Below are 20019 nucleotides of genomic sequence, written 5' to 3'. Positions count from 1 at the left end.
GATGTTTTTGCTGTAGAAAGAAAGGACAGCCACAGGATTTGGAAATACTTAACAGTTCTTTTCTGCACTACTGACTACGTTAAAGTCATCAGCCTGAGATCGGCTCTCCATTACACTGCACAGAGTCTTCAGATTATTCACTCCCTGACATGAATTCTCTTTACAAGGCTTCTTTAAACTTCCCTTCGTACCCCCAGCTTCTTAACTGCCATCACGAACCTTCAAGATTTAACCCTAAGAGACAAAGCACCAGTCTCCTGATGCAAAGATTAATGCCACTCCACAAAGAAGTGCAGACACATGAATTATCCACACGTCTTTCATTCTGACAGAGCCTTTTGCCCAAAGCAGTTTGCAAGGCAGGTACACACACACAACCCACCGCTGCAGCACAGCCGCCTCTAGACTGAAGGGCGGCAGCCGGCAGTTTTCCCTTATTGTTTGCTTCCCTCTGGATCTGCAATGCACAGAGTGATAGCAGTTTCTAGAGCTTTTTCGCATCCGTGCTGAGCCATCCCAGAGCAGATGGTGTTCGGTGCTTATACCTGGAGCAGTGCTTCGCAATCCCAGAAATGCTTTCTGATGCATACTTCCCCTAAATTGTCTTTGCCACTTCCTAAACTAGAACTCAGCTTCATGGATACATAGCTCCTCAGTCACTAGGCTCAAAGGGAGCCCATCATCCAATTCAGGCAAGCACTATTCAGTGTGTAAGCAAAAAGAGGTTTTGGCAGCACCCACTCCTGTTACCAACCAGGATCTCCCAGGTCCTCAAGTCAGTCCAGGCAGCTCAATTTCCTATGGAAAGCTGCACTACAACAACGATCCGATATCGTTCCCTTCCCCTGGGCATCCCCCAGGGAAAAGAAGGTACAACCACTTCCCCAAACCTTGAATCGTCTTTTGAATACAACTCCTCCTTAGTATTAGGGCTTATTAATAAAAGTCCTTTTATGGATTCATCTGGCCAGATGATCCGAGTGAAGAGCAGCCATGCAAGCTCAAGCACTTCGCCAGTTTAAAACAGACAAAAGAAAGTGCTTCTTTACATAGTGGGAGGTGAACTTATGGAGCTTGCTGCCATGGCAGTTTGTGGAGGCAGAACATATCTAGCAGGTTTGAAAAGAGATTAGACAGATTCATGGACAAAAGTTCTGTAAAGGACTGGGCAGGGATGTACCCTCTGATATCTGCTCTTCAGAAACTGTGGGTGTTTGGGAGTACAAAGTGAGAAGCTTCAGAAAGATGCCACAGCCACACTCCATTCCTAAATATCATCTTCTGCTAGCACTACCAGACACAGCTTGCAGGACTAGACAGACCATGGGGTGACCTAGTCAGACATTTCTTATGTTCTTACAAGGCAACTGCAGGGCACCAAAGCCCCTGACACACCACTCCTGGCTGTGAGAGCAAGAACCACCTGCACCGTGAAGGCCAACCAGACACTGCATATGGTTAATATGAAACCCTCAGAAGCCCTAGAGCCCTGCGTCTGCACCTCAGGCAAAATATGTAGTCCAAAGCACTGGGTGTAGGACACTGCACAGAAAACCTAAGTTAGCATCATCTTCGCCTTGCTTGAGTTCTTTGTGCACACATTAAAATCTAAAGCCCTGTCTCAGCTTGGCGAGTACAGCCCAGCAGTGAGTCTAGGGAATATGGATGTACAGAAGATGGTTGTGTGAGCACATTCATACACAATGAGGGGAGGAAAACGAATCACCCAATAGATGTCAATTTTTATGCCAACTTGATGTGTTGCATGTGTGATTACTACAGAAATCAACGTGGGTAATTACAGCCATCTGCACCCATTACTACCATTTGTATGCGTATGCATAGTAACTGCATGTTAGTTAGGCATGCCACTGCACAAACATATTAAGCAGCTAATTAATTAAAAGAACAGACCTTCTCCACTTAGGAGGAGCCCATCCCCCACTACTCACAAGAACACATTTTCTCCATCTGTTAGATTATTTGCCTCCTCCCCAAGGTCACCAGGGAAGATGCAACTGGCCTACAGTCTCAAGAAGGCTCTGCTGGGGTGGTGAGCTTTCTGTTTAAGTGACTTCCTTTGCGCAGCAAGGCTTCAGACTGTGACTGCTTCCGAAAACATGACCATGGCACTTCCATGGAACAGCACGGTGCTTTTGGATTACCTCAGGTGACCTTTGGATTAGACACCAACCATCTTTCCACCACTCCCAGCGCTCATTCACCAAACACAGAAGAGGCTAATTGCATGCCCCTTAACAGGGCAGCGTGCTGGCAGCCCAAGTGCACATCCCATACAACGCCTCTTGCTGTGCTGGTTCCTCTTCTGGCTCCTGTTTCTACAGCAAACTCCAATGCAACAGTAGATTATAAATACACAGAGGACAGCTGTGCCCCAGTGCTTCACTGACATATGGTTTGGTCTTCAGTCAGAAGCTATGGATTTAAATTTAGTGATGGAGCAGGAGGTTAGGTTTCAAAATTCCAAGATAAATCCCCCTGGAGGAGGCAATGAGACCAAATTTCATCCCTCTGGTACAGCCTTAAAGCAGATGGGAGCATGGAGTCAGTGCTGTTGAGCAATCTGCACTGCTTGTGCAGCCCTGAAATGCTGTGCCCAGCTTTTCAGCTGTTCGAAGACTGCTGTAGCTACAGCCCTTTGTACCAGCTGCTGCTCCACCAGTACCAAGGGAGTGTTTAGGACTCTCACTGGAAGTCCAAACTTTGGGTAGAAAAAATTCCTCCAGGTATTGGCTTACAATAATTCCTTATATTACAGCAAAGGCTAGCGATACTCTGCCTTAGGTTGAATGAGCACTTTCATTAGCTCCCCATCCCTTTCAAAACAAGTGTTAGTGTGAAGGGGTAGTAAGCTACAGGTCTAACAGCTTTGGCCATTTTTCACTTGTAATGAAAAAAGGAACAAATACTTTTCAAATCATTGTGAAATATTTATGAAATAAACCAAACCCCTCCTTCCTGCACACATGAAATGCAGTGCTGAAGAAGCCACTACAATCCAATGAAGTGCAAAATGCTTTCATCATTTGGCACCGTAAATGCTTACTCTAGTTATGGAGTAGCTCAAGACAACTCTACAGTAGATTTTACTTTGGTTCTCCAAAGCTAGAGACAATTTGCTATCTTTCTGCATTTAAAAAAAAAAATAATTTATGAAATAATTTCTATTGCTCCAGATGCTGGCAGACAGGCTGCAGCTGACGGTGCTTTGTCAAATGGGACCCGTGAAAATACTGTACTTGGATCACCACAGTTGTTGACCAGGCAGTCTGATCACTTTATACTTGCTAAGAAGTCTCCCGACATCTCCTACCCAAGCTCCAAATTTCTACAGCTCCAAAGATGTCCTAAGCTCCGTACAGCAGAAAAAGGCAGAATACCATTGTGTAGCTCCTGCCTGCAGCAACTCTGAACTGCTGCAAAGGATTCAGGGCAGGACTGAGGGCTGAAGCAAGCAACCACAACACATGGGCACTTTGATCATTTCTAGATGATTCTGCTGCAGGGCCACATCAGCATCACTGTATGCGTGCATGTTTTACACACAGACACATTTCCCTTACACTCTTCTCCAAGCACAGAATATTTACTGTTGTGCAAAGCACAAAATTAACCTGACTGGATCCATGATTTGGTCCAGTACCTTCTGAACTAAGGAAAAATGCCTTCAATGAAACTGCATTCAAATGCAGTCTGACCAATGCTGTCTTCCCCGGCTCCTCTGTCTCCCTCCCCTGTGCCCATGGGAGGCACAGATTCGAGGCAAGCCTTTTGGAGAGCCTGCAGCCTTTGGTGCTCCCCGCCTGCCCATCCCAGCCAGAAGGAACTGCTCCACAGCCAGAGTCCTCCTCTAGCCATTACCCCCTTCTTGTGCCGCTTGACCACCCTGGCCTTGCTGAATCCAAAAAAGTCACCTAAACAAAACCTGCCGTTCTCAGTCCCTCAATCATATGAGAAGCAGCAAACATGCTGAGTTAAGTGCAAGGTAAGCAGTATTTCTATTTGGTTAATTAGAATTACTCATCAAATGAAAACAAAGAAGTGATTTACTGCAGAACTGGTAAGGTAGTTGTTGCATAAGTCCATTCCTGCATATTTGGCTACTTTAGGAAAAATTTTTAATTAACAGTTTCTCCTTGGCTAAAGCAAACCATAGAAAATAAGGAAAGAGAAGTTTCACACAAGGACACTGCCGAATCCCTCAACTGCCAGCTATTTTTCTTCTTCAGGGAGGATTTTAAATTAAAAGCAGATTGCCTTCATTAGCGTTACCAGAAGCCATGTAACTGCCAAAGCTGACAGAAACACAACTGTGATTTGCAAATTTGGCAAGTGTCATTTTCTCTTTCTACAAATGTGGGTAATGTCATTCATATTAAGAGAGCTTTTTTGAGGGACACTGTGCAAAGAACAACTCCTTCCCCAGGACTGGAAAAATATCTCCAGAGCAGCAGCTTAGTATTCCAGGGCACCCAGGATCTCTCTCCTTGTTTATTTTGCAAAAAAAGTGCATTGCATTAAATTTGTGCTGAGAATGGTCAGACAGTAAGAGTGCTATGAACTGTCTTCTCCTGATGACTGAGCAGAATACTGTAGCAAGCCCATAACAAACACTGATCTTTGACATATAGCCATACTCAACCTTTCCGTGACATGTTGCCAAACTGTCAGAAACCATTCAGCATGGTTTCCTCACCGAAATCCCTATTCTCTTCACTTCTTTCTAGCTGAAAAAGCTGATGATACCCTGACGGGAAAGTTACATTTCTACCAAGGGCAACTGTGTTTGCAGGCTTCATGGTCTGCTCTAGAGTCTCAGCCTTGGTGATAAGGGGAAAATCTTGGTAGTATTTTTACTCTTTCAAATTCCCGCGTGAATAGCTGCAGAACAGAGGGAGACATGCATGAAGCCAGCCTGCCAGGGTCTAAGAGTGGGCAGCAATGGATGAACAATCTGATGTTCATTTTTAGAGTGACTCCACATGCCCTGCTCTCCTCCCTGGTACATTAGTCTCCTCTAACTTCTGGTGTTTAGCTTTCCTCAGTCTTAGGAAGAAAGCTGAACACACATAACCAAGGTGTTTAAAAATATATTGGTGTATGTTGGTTTGTGTTATATGCCACACAGTGTGTGTTGGCTTCAGGGGCCAAACCAAGTTGCTGACGTGAACGTGAAGCGATGGGAGTGACCCTGACCTGTGCATACTCTCTGGGGGCGGTAACAGCCTCCTCAGCACCACCACTGCCCCAGAAGCTGCCACCGACACATGGTGGGATGGCCAATGCCTGCTGTGTGTGGTTCACTGAGTCTTCTATGATGAAGAGACAACAAAAATCACAGGATGAAGAAACAAGAGAAATGGGTAATCTCCAGACACAACCCACATGCTCAGCAGCGTGGCACTAGAGACCACAGCACCCCTAAGTGAATGAAGTTTTTATTCCCCGGCTGTAGCTGAAATGAGAAGGTCTGAACACACTATTAAACTTTGCAGGAAGTAGTTTAACACAGTAAGTATTACCACAGGCACAAATGTAAAATCTGTCTGCAATAATTAGGATTGCACTACATACAATTTTTAGACACTGTCTTATAATCAAGACAAAAATAGCTGTCTACATAGCAGTCACCAGTTTCTTAACTGTCTAAAAATAAAGCAACAAAAGTAACGCAAAGCCAGGCATGGAACCAGCCGAAATAATGTTAACCTATATCCAAGTCTGCAAAGGTAACAGTGATACGCCTACTGGTAACCTTCAATCTAACTTGGAGTTAAACGTTCAGTGGCTCTGCAATTTTGGTTTGCATCTTCAAAAGAACTGGAGAATCCAGTTCTGTCTCTCTAGTCCAACTCTCTTCCACCGCACAGTGAACAGAGCTCATTATCCATCAAACTAAACAGTGACTTAACAATAATTAAACTGAAAGAGATACAGATTAAAGGAATTTATTATTCCCTGATCTGCAAAGCAAATTATTTAGATACCTGCAATCAATGAGTAATGATGGAACAAAATAAAAACCCAACAAACCAAAAGAGCCAACGACAGACTCATAAAAACCTGTTCACTAAGGCCCATGTATCTTTGTTAGGTTGAACAGCACAGCATTTTAATCAACACCCCCCCCCCCCCCGTCTTTATACATCATGAGAACAGAGGCAGAATGTGGCCCTAAATTATGGTGCTACTGTTTATTATTCATGTATCACAGGACTGATGAAGATTTATGGTCCCATTGTGCTAAGTACTGTATAGTGAAATATAGAGGAATAGTCAGACTTAGTACTCCAAGACTTTATAATTTAAAGACAAATTACAAAACCAAGATTTATAATTTAAAGACAGTAATGCACAGATGGGGATTGGAGATACAGACAGATTAAGCAACTTGCCCAAGGTCGTGTCAGACGCATGTGCCAGAGCAGAAAATTGAGCTTTGATCTCTGGAGTACCAGCATAGGTTTTTACTCATGTAGGAGAACATTGCTTCTCCTCTTTATTTCACTAGTTGTCATATTTCATAAACTAATAAATAAGTTAAAAAAATACAAATGTTACATGGCAGTACTGGAAGGATTTCCTTTCTCCCATCCTCCTCTGAAGATCTTTATTAACAAAACAGCTTTACCTACACATACACCCAATTTGTCCGTGTATGGCACAATTGCAGCATTAGCACAGAATCACAGAATAATTTAAGCCAAAAGGTCTTCTGGAACCATCTAGTCCAAGCCCTTGCTCAAAGCAGGGCCAACTAGCGCCGGTGCCCTAGGACCTTGTCCACTCAAACTCTGAATATCAAGGATGGAGATGGAAATCCCACCACCTCTCTGGGCTCCTGTTCCAGTACTCAGTCACTCATGTTGAAAAAGTCTTTCCATGTATGAAAAGAGAATCTTCCCAGTTCTTATTTGTGTCCACCACCTCCCATCCTGTCTCCGTGCACCCAAGCCTACCCCTGTTTTCTCTATTCCCACCCATTAAGTAGTTGGAGACAGCAATGGCATCTCCCCTAGCCTTCTTTCTTCTAGACTTTATTTCTCAATGCTGAACAAACCCAGATTTCACAGCTTCCCCTTGTACACCATGTACTCTCTAGCACCCTAACCATCTTGGCATGTGCTGGACTCGCTCCAATATAGCGATCTCTTTCCTTTACAGGGTAGCCTGAAATTGGACATCATGCTCCACAAAGAGTCTCATGATCACTGAACAGAAGGGTATAAGGCATCCACACTTTTTTTTTTATAAAGCATGCAAATAGTTAATTTTCTCTAATAAATTATTGTATTTTTATGCATTTTAACTACACAAACCCCGCATCCCTCATTTACAAAACACAGGAACATTGTTTTTGCACACCACTTCTGGAAGTTTGCTGTTGCAGGGGTCTCAGCACATGCAGGTACACCGGGCTCCGAAAGCAACCGCTGTTCCCGTAAAGAATACTGGAAAGGGGCATTTCAGATGTCTTTTTCTCTAGCTGACAAAAAGGATAGCCAGATCAGCCTGAGTGACGTAACATGCTCAAAATAAATCAGTGATAGCAGGATAACACAAGACATCATGTTGTTGGATACACATACATTAGCAGATATATTTAGGAATTTAAGTCCTAAACCCTGTCACAGAGTATATTGGTAACAGAGAAAAATATTTAATTTATGACTGTGACAGGAGATTGCTTCAGTGCAACACAAACAGTAGCAGCAATGTTACTTATTAAGACAAAACTCAAGCCCCCAGACAACTGATCCAGGATAGTGGGAAAAACGATACTGCATTTAAAAAAAGTGGCTTTCTTTCCTATTGAAATTTTTTTTGAAATTTTTATTGAAATTATTTCCTATTTCTTACTATTGAAATGTGCTCTGTGTCAGAAGGTATTTGTTCTCTATTTTAATATGAGCAAAGTCACAGCTTGAGCTTTGCTTATTTATATTTGCTCGCACCTGTGAAGATTTACCAATGAAAATTTAATTTTAATTAGTTCTGCAAAAGTGCTATCAACATTTGTTTTAGATTTCCCCTGAACGTACTATCCTACAGAGCAGCAAAATCAGTCCACTCAGTGACAGGCAGCCATCCTGATACAAAAGGCATCTGCATGGCATGGAGACATTTGGGGCTTTAAGTGATCCCACAACAGAACAGGGCAGTACACGTGGATATGGCAAAACAAACTGTCCTCCATGCTGCTGTCCACGATGAGACAAACCAGTTGTGTGTCAGAAGCAAGCATGGCTCTGTATGTAACTGCTCACCTTCATCTTGGGAAGTTGCTGCACGTCTGAGCTCAGGCAGGGAAATCTCACCCCCTGGGGACAGCAGCACAAGCAAGCTGCTGTGGGAGCAGCCCCTCCACAGCTGGGACTGAACCAGCAGCACCAGGAAGAAGCAGGCCCAAACCAGGCCACATCCCCTCCCAGCCAAAGCTAAGAATGCATCTCCCAGAGCACAGGCTGAAGAGCTGCTCGTCAAAATTCCCCTTCTAGAGCTACCACCCCATGTAGAGGCGCGCGCACACACACACATATATATATATAAAAATATAGAAAACCTGTGAGTTGCTTCCAATTTCTTGGCAATAAATCATAACCTCTCTTATGGTGTTACTTCATACAACAGCACCAGTCAGCTTTTCAAAAAGACATAGCTGTATGCTCCATCCCTTTCAAACAGAAAATTTTCTGGATGCAAATGACATCTTTACACAAACACTGAAAGTAAAGCAAGGGAGCCCCAGCCTTGGACTGAGATGAGTCATTCCTCCATTTATGGATACATCTAAAGCCATACCGATGATTCCTTACGCACTGTGAGAGCAAAGGTGCATGCTACATCGAAGTATAGGTATCGCATCATACTCAATAGGTGACTTATCCAGTTGCATGACAGGCGAGTGTGCTTGTGAACACAGGGCGCGTGGCCAGACAATGCTCTCATCCATCACAAGCCCAGTATATATCCACCACGCGCCTGCTAAAGTTTGTATTTTGGGCACCGAACAGACCTGCCACAAGTCATAGGATCATTTAGGTTGGAAGAGACCTTTAAGATCAAGTTCAACTGTAAACCTAACACTGCTGAGTCCCACACCTACACATCTTTTAAACACCTCCAGAGATAGTGACTCCACCACTTCCCTGGGCAGCCTGTTCAAATGCCTGACTACCCTTTCAGTGAAGAAATTTTTCCTAATATCCAATCTAAACCTCCCCTGCCGCAACTTGAGGCCATTTCCTCTCATCCTATCACTTGTTACCTGGGAAAAGAGATCAACACCCACCTCGCCACAACCTCCTTTCAGGTAGCTGTAGAGAGCTATAGTCAACACAGCAAGGAGTGGCTGTAAAACTTCATGGAGAGAGAAGCAAAGAGTAGGCCGCCAGCACACCACGTGCCTGAGGTTGGACATCAATTACCTAAGCAAGTCCTTTTTCTAGCATGGTTTGGCTCCCTTCTCATACTCTGCAACTAGTCATGTAAAACACTTTCCAGGTAAACCTAATCGAAAGAGCAATTTACAGCACTCTGCTTTGCTTTCCCACAACTAATTCCAACCCTCCACGTCTAACAACATTTTGACCACCTTGCACCAATGTGTCTAATAAGTGGTATCACATATTATCCCCCCGTATAAACTCTAGCACACAGAATAATTTAAGCCACACTTTCTACGTCCAAACTTTTTCTGCCCCCAACGTCTCCGCATAGCAGAGAGAATTAAGTTATTGTTTACTATTAACTGATCAGATAATATCAAATACAACTTCCCAAGACACAGCCAGTCCAACACGCACTGCTCTAAATCAGCTTAATGCAAAGCCTAGAAAGAGGACAAACTCGCACAAGTTCACCTGGGAAGACGTAACATAGTATCTGACGGCTGGCCCCAGGACAGTACCTCCATAGCAGCACTGAGAAACACGGGGTGTTTCCCTACTCTTGCAGTCTGTGCAGGGACTCCACCACCTGACACGCGACAGAGATTCATGCATATATTTATATAACAACGTATCACTTTTTGCTTATCTGAGCTTAAACTAATTTAGGATGAAAGGCAAAAGGCAAACTGGAACACCTCTGTGACCTCCCCAGGCGCTTAGCAATCTCTCCTCCGCAGCAACACTGCAAAGCACAAGCAGTTGGGACATTGCTACATCCTACCACCATCAGACAGGATGGGGCACAGGCCCTGGGGAGCCTGCGGCTGAGTCAGTGGGACTTCTACCCACGGGTTCCCACTATTGTGCAGCCCTTCCTCGAATTCACAGCAGATGAGTCTCCAGCTATGGTTTGGCCTTAGAGAGCCTCTCTAATAAAAATACCAGCCTCCTCAACATGGAAGCCTCTATGAGACCTCCCACAAATGAAAGGGGAGCGAGGCAGGGGGGGCGGGGGTTTGCAGGGCTTGTTTGGTATTCTGTCACAAAGCCAAACAGATGTTTGTAAAATCTAAACTGGTTATACAACTGTTTTAAGCTCATGCAGCTGTGCACAGATAGCAACTGCATCAGGGGAGAAGACCACTGCTCTCTTTTAAGGCACTCCTACATCTAGAGACTAGAGTTTAATAAACCAAACTTCCCATGAGTTATTCAAGCTCTCTCATTCCAATTTAGCGTTTATGGTAGAGGAAACTGCTGAAAAGAAAAAAAGCGAAGTGGCTCTTCCAGCTTCATGGCGAAAACCTGCATCCAGATGGGGACTAGGACCCAGACCTCCCTCCTGCCAGACCCGCATGGTAATTACAACACCCAGTTTTGACCATTTGGCTTATCTGGGGAGACAGCAGGAATAGACAAGAGGTGCTAATACAGCAGCCCTGCTTTGCCAGTCATACAAAATTCACTCTACGCTATGCTTGGCCCTCACTTCAGGATCAATTATACAATCAAATCGCTGCAAACTTTACTGCAACAACATGGACTGAGAGCAGAAGAGACTGAAATAGCCTCTTTTTAGCTGTATTAAAAAATGTAAAATTAATTTCTGACAGTGCTTTTATTGTATTTTTATTTATGAACAAAATTTACAACTAGAAGAATTCCTAAAATATTCATATTTTAGAAATATGCCTGCCTGCTCCAGCTAAAAGGTAAGAGACTTGGGTAAAACTAGTGGAAGCACTCCAACTAAATTATACAGTATAGTTTTACAATCCTATAAAATACCAATTTTTTGCAAGCCAAAGCTATTTGTCATAGAGTTTTTGCATTTTAGTCATATAAGAGATTGACTGTCTGCATAAGTACTATCATGTTGCTCCCTGAAACCACAGTAAAACTTTTTTGTTGTTTTCTTCTTTTTAATACTTCAGAAGAATGCATGGCAATTAAAAAAAACTGTTTTACTCATGTTGCTAGCATAGGAGTTTGTAACAGCTGGGTAATTCTGTACTTTTGATTCATGCTGCACTGTATATGAAAAGGTACAAAAAATAAAATTAGTTTTATAATCTCTGTACAGTCAACACAATTGTGACTAGTATATTTTCTAGAACTCGGAGCGAGAGCATTGTGAATAACTCACAGCACACTCTGCTTATTCAAACTGTAAAGCAGAAAAAAAAAAAAAGTTTTTGTATCTGAAGAATTCCAAGTAAACCGGGAATGCACTACTGGGAAGAAGTGACCAACCCAGCTCACAGCTCTGCCACATATAGACAAGCATTTTAAATGTCTACAGTCTAAAGCTTCGTTATTTTTTGCAGAACAATCTGGCAACAGAGGTAACCCGATTCCCTGGGAATCAAATGGTACTTAAAGGCAGGTTTCACCTGTCATGGATATAACATATTCTGAGCAACAAAGTGTCAGGGTATATAGACATCACTGGTGAGGGCAGTCTGTCCTTCACAGGTAAGAGGGGGAAAAAAGGAAAATTTCTGCTTTCATAGAGTTTTTAATTTTATTTATTTTTTTGTAACTTTGAGGGGAAATGTCCTAATGCAATGACAACCATAGCAACTTTGTGCAAACAAACTACAAAACACAGTGGTATAATCTTCAAGCAACTGCTACGAGGGTTCCTGCAAGCCTTAGGGCCTCCCTTCCCTAGGTCTCTCCCCATCACGATGGGGCAGAGTTATCCTCACAGCTGTCAGGAAGACACTGTCAATCCTCGTTCCACAGACAGGAAAGCAAGAATGTGACTTCTTCCAGGGAGGTTTAAAGATGAAGAGACTCTGTACAGACTTGCTCCAGGCCACCACCTGAGCAGGTGGTGTGTCTGCCCCATCAAGTTGCCCACTGAACCTCTCCTTCCTTCTCATAGCTGTGCCTGCTAGTAAGTATTTGGAGAAGCATTGAAAAAGATGGCCCAACTGTGACCTAACTTATACAGGCAGAAACAAGGAGGGACTTGCTTAGGATTTTCAGAAAACACTCAATCTATGCAGAATGTTCAGAAGGGGCAGATGAAAGTCAACATCAAGCACCTTCCTCAGCTTTACTGTCACGCAACCAGAAGTAGCAAGTCCAACTCCTTTCTGAATTAACACTCGAATAAGGAGATGCTCTTCCACGGGAAAAGCCGAAAAGGTGACTCTACATGTTTGCTACACGCCTGCTGCAGCGCAGAGGATTCAGGGCGATATGGGAGGACCTTTGCACGTATCAAAGGCAGTTAGAGCCAAGCCCTGCTGTTACAGGCAGCTGTGCAGCACACCGAGCCCGGGGAGCTGGCTGCGCTTCTGGCAGCAGACACCCTGCCGTTGCAGGACAGGATGCCTCACTGAAAACAACTCTCTGCGGAGGCTTTTGTTACTGCTTCTCTGAGCAGGAGCAACACGTGCACATACCATCTTGGAAGCTGCTTGCTGATTTCCTGCTTGTGGGAAAGCAAGCAATTGCATTTGGAGGTAATGTATACCCTGTTAGAGAAGTTAGGCAGAGTTAACTGTATGGCCAGCGCAGCATGCTATCTTGACACTATCTCCTCTGTAAGGCTACCTGCCTGCTAGATGTACACAAAAGCACCTCATGGGACAAAGAAGGAAACCCAACATATAGAAATATGTTATGTTCAGCAGGGGCCAGGACAGCAAACAGAAGTTAAAGCTGTTTCCCCCAAGGAAGCCTGCGAATTCCCACAGAATTGGGATCTCCATTTCCCTGGTTTTCCCCTGAAATTCCCGGCCAGTATTTCCAGCTGAACACTGAAAGCAGATACAAAAGTTCTCCCCATGCTACTGACCCCTGCCAGTCGCCCTCCCACCTACCCTGCTCCTCAATTCCACAATCCCACAAAACAAGCAACAGGAACACCCGAGCTGCTGCCAGGAAACCAAAACTGCCGCACCAGCCCCAGCCACACAGTGCTGAGACTACTGCAGAGAGCAGGGTCAGGATTATTGCTCAGACCAACAGCCCTCTGAGGCTGGTGCCATCCTTTTATCCTGCCTTCACTTTCCATACCATGCCTAATGCAATTTGATGCTGCAATAAAAATAGATGGTACTTAACTCCCCCTCCCTAGTCCGATGGGCAGTGGTGGGTAGGGTACAGAGCCTGTGCTCAACTGCTACTGATGGGCAGGTGCTCCACAGCCTCTGTTTTCAGTTATCATTGTTGTGACCTGCGAGGAAAATAAAACCTCTGGCTCTAAATACACATTTTTGATAATCAAGTTAGCAGCTCCCTCTCCGCCTTTGGTTAAGTCAAAACACACTTAATTATTGAAATTACCGAGAGGAATATATCTATCCAGTCCCCTCATTGTGAGACAATTGTACTGAAAAAGCAGTAGAACATTAAACCGACTGTTTCACAACCCCTGCCAAAAGCCACACATATCTATCAAACCCATCCAGCGTATCCAGAGATTGACTGACGTGTTCTTAAACAAAGCAGGGCACTTACAGGGCCAGAACAGAAAAAGGAGAGATGAGGTGAGCTCTACAGCTTCACACAGTGGTGGGTGTCTCCAGCTATACATGCACGCAAATTTTTTTTTAAAAGAAAATACCAGGCTTTTGCTTCACCAACAAAAGAAGCTGTTGAAATAGTTTTGTCAGACACAGCTTGTAAGGATAATTATGTGGTGAGAGCTTAGTCATCCATATCACAGTGACAGAAAGGCAGATTCTCTTAAAAATAATGTCAACACCACAAAACTCTAAAGAATATCTAAGTATAAAGCTTTCCAGATTTCAGACATAGCTTAGGTAAGCACTGGGTCTGAGAAGACACAGACTCCTCTGAGACTCCAAGCCGGCGCTGTAACTAACCGCTAGAGGGAGCCCATTTTTTTCCATAAATCTAATTTTCATAATTGTTTTGTATGCACACATTCTGCAGTCACAAATTAACAAAACAATCACAAAGTGTAAAATATGTAAATTTCTATGTATATTTTAAGTTAAACAGAAATGGAGATACACAGTTCAGCCATGGCCTCCTCTAACATTCGCACCAATATATTTGCCAGATGGAGGAGAAAGCACAATTCCTTGTGTTTTGCCTCATCAGAAATAGCATTCTAAACCAAGCAGGCTACAAAGGCCATTCCAATTTGCCCCTAACAAATTCATTAGCATAAACGGGTTGATATTGCATTCAGGAGTTCAGCATATAGCAGCTAACCTTGAGAAATCCCGTCTGCCTTGAGTAACTACAAACCAAATGTAACAACCACCCCAAAAAGTGCTGGAGCAGCAGAGTGTCCCCTTTCAATTAAGGGGTAAAGATCTTTCCTTGGAAGCGGAGGAGCCCAAGGCGATTTTATTTTTCATACCACAGATGCAGGTTTGCCCATCTTTGCATTTATGCCTTCTGTACTGCAACTGCCAGGAGCTAAAATGCCCTCCAATACTGGGTTTCATTACCCTCTTCATACTCTAGGAGCCTCATCAAGTCCCATCCTGTAGCCAGACCTGTTCTCTGCTTAGCTAACACTCCTCCAAATGGCTCTAACACATACACTTGACAATGTTTTCATTACAAAACCAAATTAGGCAGCGTAAAAGCACCAAAAGATTAAAAAAAATTGTTCTGACTCCTTTCAGCTGAGGAACCAGGGAAGCATATGCGTGAGATATTATGACTGGATGGGCAGCAATATGGCCTGGCAAAGTCCAGGTGGCTTTTTTCTGCACCCTCCTTTTGCTGTGTTACACCCATCGCCCGTGTCAACAAGCTCAACCCAGCAGCAAGCCAAGTCTAGGAAGGATTAATCTGGGGAACAAACCAACCAAAGCAAAAGCCTAGCCCAAACAGTGAGCAAGGTCCAAGCACATCCACGTTGATTCACAAATCTCAAGTCTTCTCCAGTACAAGAGAGAACTACCTCTGCTCCAGACACTGCGGAGCAGTCACCCATCCAACATCAGTAATCCTAAGCCACCCCATCAAGTCAGCAGAGAAAGCTGGATATCCTCCCTAAAGCACGGTGTTTTCTGCCACAGGCTCGCTGTCTTTCATCACAAACCACACTGTGAGCCCAAGAAGGGCAGCCCTCAGTGCAGGCACGAAGCGGCACACCTAGGGCAGGGCACCCCCCTTCCTCAGTCACCAGAGTAGGGGACCTGTGATGGGGTGATGGTGGCTGGGTTAGCAAGAACATGAGAAAGTAGGAATTGAGTCTTGCTACCTCCAGAAGACTCGAGAGGAAGCAGAACTGGAAGCTCTCAAACTGCCCATATTTTGTAGCAATCCCAGAAAGGGGGTGCAGGTCATCCAGCCAGTGAGCGGGAACACTCCCCAATACACAGGAAAACTTTGCTCAAGTTAGTACATCTCATAGAAGCAAGTGTCATAACTTTCCCAAACCCGAGGGGTAGGGAGCATTTCCGCCAGCGTTAGGAACTTTCTTCTAGGCAGATCTTCACCCGAGACTCTGGGTGCACGTCTGTCTGTCAGGATTACTAATATGAGCAGACGCTTCTTTCATGTTTGGGAGTTTTGCCATTGACTTCAAAGTAGTGAGATATAACACCTTGCGTATTCCCTAAACACACTTAATAACAGCACCTGACCCATTTAAAGTGCTTAGACATGTTAAAGGCATTGTACAACATTAGCAAAAAAACCAGGAACCCCTGTCTAGGTGGTTCATGGTAAGCCAAGAGTCTATCCCCAAATCAGATGCTTATCTATTAGCCAGCTAATAACTGCGCAACTGCTTCTCTAACTGCTCTGTATAGTCATAAGCAGGGACTACCTTCTGGTGAGCTGTGGAGACTTTTTATTACTCATAATCCTCTTAAATCATAACAAAGAATACAGAATAGAAGGTGTGAAGTGTGCAATAAGTGTTCTAAAACCAACATAAACACAGCCATCTCAGCCTGAGTCAGAGCCTGCATCATGGGAGCTTACTAAACGCCTTTTGAAGTCAAGTTCTGGGGGTGCAAGCAGCATGTGGTTTGGCTCCTGGTGCCGGGCTGGTGTGATGGCAACGCACACCAAGCAGTGCCTGGAGCCAGTTCAAAGCAGACAGGAGCAAGGTCAGCGTAGCATGGCAGCACTGCTTCAGGGACAAAGCTGTAGGGCTAAGAAATGCATCTTCCCCTTTGCTTCAGGGCAAGCAATGGAAAGAGAAGGAACAGCAAGATCCCCTTGGAGAGGGAGAAAGTGAAGGGCTTTTGCCTCTGGATGCCTCGGAAATAAGACAAAAACATGGTTCTTGGGGTAGCTCTTGAACCTCTCTGACAACATGGAGAAGGCCACCATCAGGAAACCTCAGCAAAGGTCCAGCATTTTTTAACTTAGCCAAAAGTTGTCATATGTTGATGTGTATGCATTTACAGGTGTCAATCAGGTGTAACCTGACAAGGCTCCCATACAGATTACAACCCCCATGGTCAGGAAGCTGAACTAATGCTGTTGAAACCAGCCTTAAGCGACGACTGAATATTTCGACAAAATGTGGAATTATAAACTGCACAATCCTGTACTTACTACATGTGGGGATACTGCAGAAAGGTCTCAAAGACCCTTCTTTTTGGAGACAACAAAACCGGCGCCAACTTCTGCACTAACCTGCACAACTGCTAAAAAGCATGCACGATACACAACACTATACTTTATTAGGAACATCTCTGAGGTTAGTATTAATGTACGTCAATGTTTTCACTGTACTGGGCAAGTACTGCAGCAATAGAAAAGGGCATTCCTGAATATGTATCAGTCAGAAGGTACGCATGAAAATTACCAATGAAAATCATTAAGTCCGTTAGCCATTTTAAATACCGGGCTAATAATATCAGCAGCAGGTTTATGTGTGGAACCTTCTTCCCCCGGGCACTTCTTCATATTACTTTCCATGCAGTAGTCCTCAAGTTTTTTTATAGCATTTACCTATAGAGCTTCCCTGTTTACAGTAACAGCTAGAGATGCCCTGTTTGATACTGTAATTTTAGCTACTGTTGCTTAAGGCTGCCAGCACACACGCTCGTAGCAAAAAACAGTAGGAAACAAAACTCCTGGTTCATAGAAATCTTTGTGTCCTCTGTCACTTTTTGGACCTCAACAATTTGTAGGCACAAGGTGCTTTTACTTACTGCTAACCGGTGATACGTGATACTTCTAACTGCAGTTCATGCAATCCTGAATGACTGCCCCTGTAGTACTATCCCTGCATACAACGCTGTAGCCATCTCCACGAGTATTTGTAAACATTTAGTCTTCCAAGAACTTTCCACTTGAAACATGACTGCTAATGTATTCACACTTGTAATAATTAGATGCAAATTTATAAAAAGCCACTTTCTTGCTCAGCTGAATTCCTATTCTATTAATAGTGATGTTCAAATGATTTTGAAATTCCCCACTGTTTAACTTCAAGGACTGCTCATTTTATTTTGGAAATTTACTCTTGGTTGCAACTTGAGAAAGAAAGTATTAATTTGTTCACATTTATAAGACGCGTATATGTTCAGCCTTTTCCATTCATGGGTCAGATAATGAATTGGTTTCCCTGGAAAACTACACAATGAAATATTCAACATAAGGCATTCTGTAGCTTAGATGTGAACTACAAACTGCAATTTTACCGGGATGTCCCTGTAGGTTGGCTTTGGCACGTACGCCTGCATGTTTTATGCTTTGTCTGAAGGAGGAAGCTCCCACAAGTGAGGAGAAAGCTCTCAGATATGGGTCACGAGTTGGTGTATCAAAACTTAGAAAAGAATTAAAAAAAAACCAACAGCAACAACAAAAACCCAATACCTCAGCACATTTCCCTCAAGCTTTCAGGAAAAAAACAGAAAAAGAAGAAACACACAGCCCAACATAAACCAGACCTTGAATATTCTTTGGCATTTCAGTGGTTTTCTGCAAAGAGGAGGAAATCAACCAAGATTTGTCCAAAACCAGAATGAAGGCAAGAGGACACACTCTGATGTAGGTTGCTCAGGTTTCCTCTACGCTTTACAAGCTTGACACTGGGTCATTTTACTCCTGCTTCATTTTTAACAAGTGACAAATGCCATTTATCAGTTTGTTTCGCATCCAAAAGAAGATTAAGAGAAATCAATTCTTCTCTCTGGTAACCTTGTGGCATTTTCCAGCTCCAACACCAAAACCCATTACAGTCTGATCATCCCGATTTCTGAACCAAAACCCTGAAACCGTTTCAATTGCGCTCAAAACAGAAGAGACGAGACAATGAGGAGAAAAAAAAAGAAAAGAAAGAAAGAAAAAAAAACAAAAAAGACAACCACCACCGAACACTTGGTGCGATCACCCCCTCTCTCCCAGCTTCCTTCGCATCGCCACCGCTGGAGCGAGACCCCTTCCAGCGCGGGCAGCGGCTAGGAGGGGTGCCGCAAGGGGCGAGGGGGTGCTCGGCCCTCGGGGAAACCTCTCGGCTCCGACCTCCCGCCGCCCACGGCCCCAGACAAACTCCAGCGGCGGGTCGGTAGCGCACCCCCCGCCCCGCGGCGGCACCCCCCCTCCCCGATGGCGGCGGCCCCGCGGGCTGCTCCGGCCCAGGGGCTCCGCGCTTTCGGCCGCCTCCCCACCGCCCTGCCGCGCTCCGCCGGACTCACCGGAGATCTCGGCCTGGGGCACGCCGCTGAGGCTGAAGCCCTTGGCCCCATACAGCTGCCGGACCTCGGCGCAGCTCCTCGCCTTGCTGCCGCTGTCACCGCGAGCCGGGGCGGAGGCGACACACAGCAGCCAAAATCCCCACGGGAAGAAACGCATCCTTCTCCGCTGGCCCCGCCACCTGCCGCGCGAAGGGCAAAGCCAAGGTCCCGCGGCGGGGAGGCGGCCGGGGTCCCCGGGGCGGCGCGGTGCCGTGCCGGGCGGCGCGGGGTGCGGCCCCCCTCCCCGGGCAGCCTCGGCGGGACGGCGCGCAGCGGGCGAGGGCGGCAGGCGGGGGAACCCCGGGTCTCAGGCGCTGCCGCTGCCCGCGGCGTGCGGGGAAGGTGCCGGAGAGTTCAATCCGGACGCCCGCCGCGGCTCGGCGGAGGGGGCAGAGATCCAAGTTTGGCCGGCCGGGCCGCTTCAAAGCCCCGGAGCGTGACCGCGTAGAGGGCTTTTGTTCTTAGCGCGGCTGCATCCCCGGGCAGTCCCGCCGCGATGCTGCCGGCTGCGGCGCCGCCGGGCCGGGCGGAGCGGAGCGGGGCGGGGCGGGGCGGGCAGCGGGGCTGCTCCCGCGGCGTGGCTCGGCTGGGCTGGGCTGGACTGGGCTGGGCTGGGCGGCTCGGTCCGTGCGTGCGCCGGCACCGCTCCACCTGCGCGCCGAGCCGGGCGGCGGGGGAGGCTCCCGAGCGAGGCAGGGCTTCCCCCGCCGGACGTGGCATCACGCCGCCCGGCGCCAATCCCGCGCAGGGCGCAGCCCCCCGCCCCGGGCCCCGGCTCCGCCCCCGCCGCCGGCGCTGCGCAGCGCCGAGCGTCGCCGCCGCCCGCCGGCCCGGCCCGGCCCGGCCCGGCCCCGAGCCGAACGGAGGGCGGCACGGGCACGGGCACGGGCACGGGCGCGGGCGCTGCGGGGCAGAGCCGGTCTCCCTGCGGGGTCTCCCTGCGGGATCTCCCTCCGGCCCGG

The 20019-nt window shown here is 46.0% G+C and overlaps 1 protein-coding gene across 3 annotated transcripts in view; it reads right to left on the bottom strand.

Annotated features, from left to right (window-relative positions):
* Nucleotides 1-19768, bottom strand: part of GPC1 (glypican 1) — a 241722-nt gene extending 221954 nt beyond the window's left edge. For all 3 annotated transcript variants that reach the window (XR_012651004.1, XR_012651003.1, XM_075031985.1), the window contains exon 1: nucleotides 19019-19768. Coding sequence is in view for 1 of the 3 variants with exons in the window: in XM_075031985.1 (XP_074888086.1) it covers nucleotides 19019-19175 (157 nt within the window). In the remaining 2 variants the exon portion in view is untranslated. The remainder of the gene's footprint in view (nucleotides 1-19018) is intronic.
* Nucleotides 19769-20019: the final 251 nt, after the last annotated feature.

This window comes from Buteo buteo, chromosome 7 (genome assembly GCF_964188355.1).
Source record: "Buteo buteo chromosome 7, bButBut1.hap1.1, whole genome shotgun sequence".
NCBI classification, from domain to species: Eukaryota; Metazoa; Chordata; class Aves; order Accipitriformes; family Accipitridae; genus Buteo; species Buteo buteo.
Note: the sequence above shows the minus strand (reverse complement) of the source record. Positions and strands in the feature narration are given on the sequence as shown.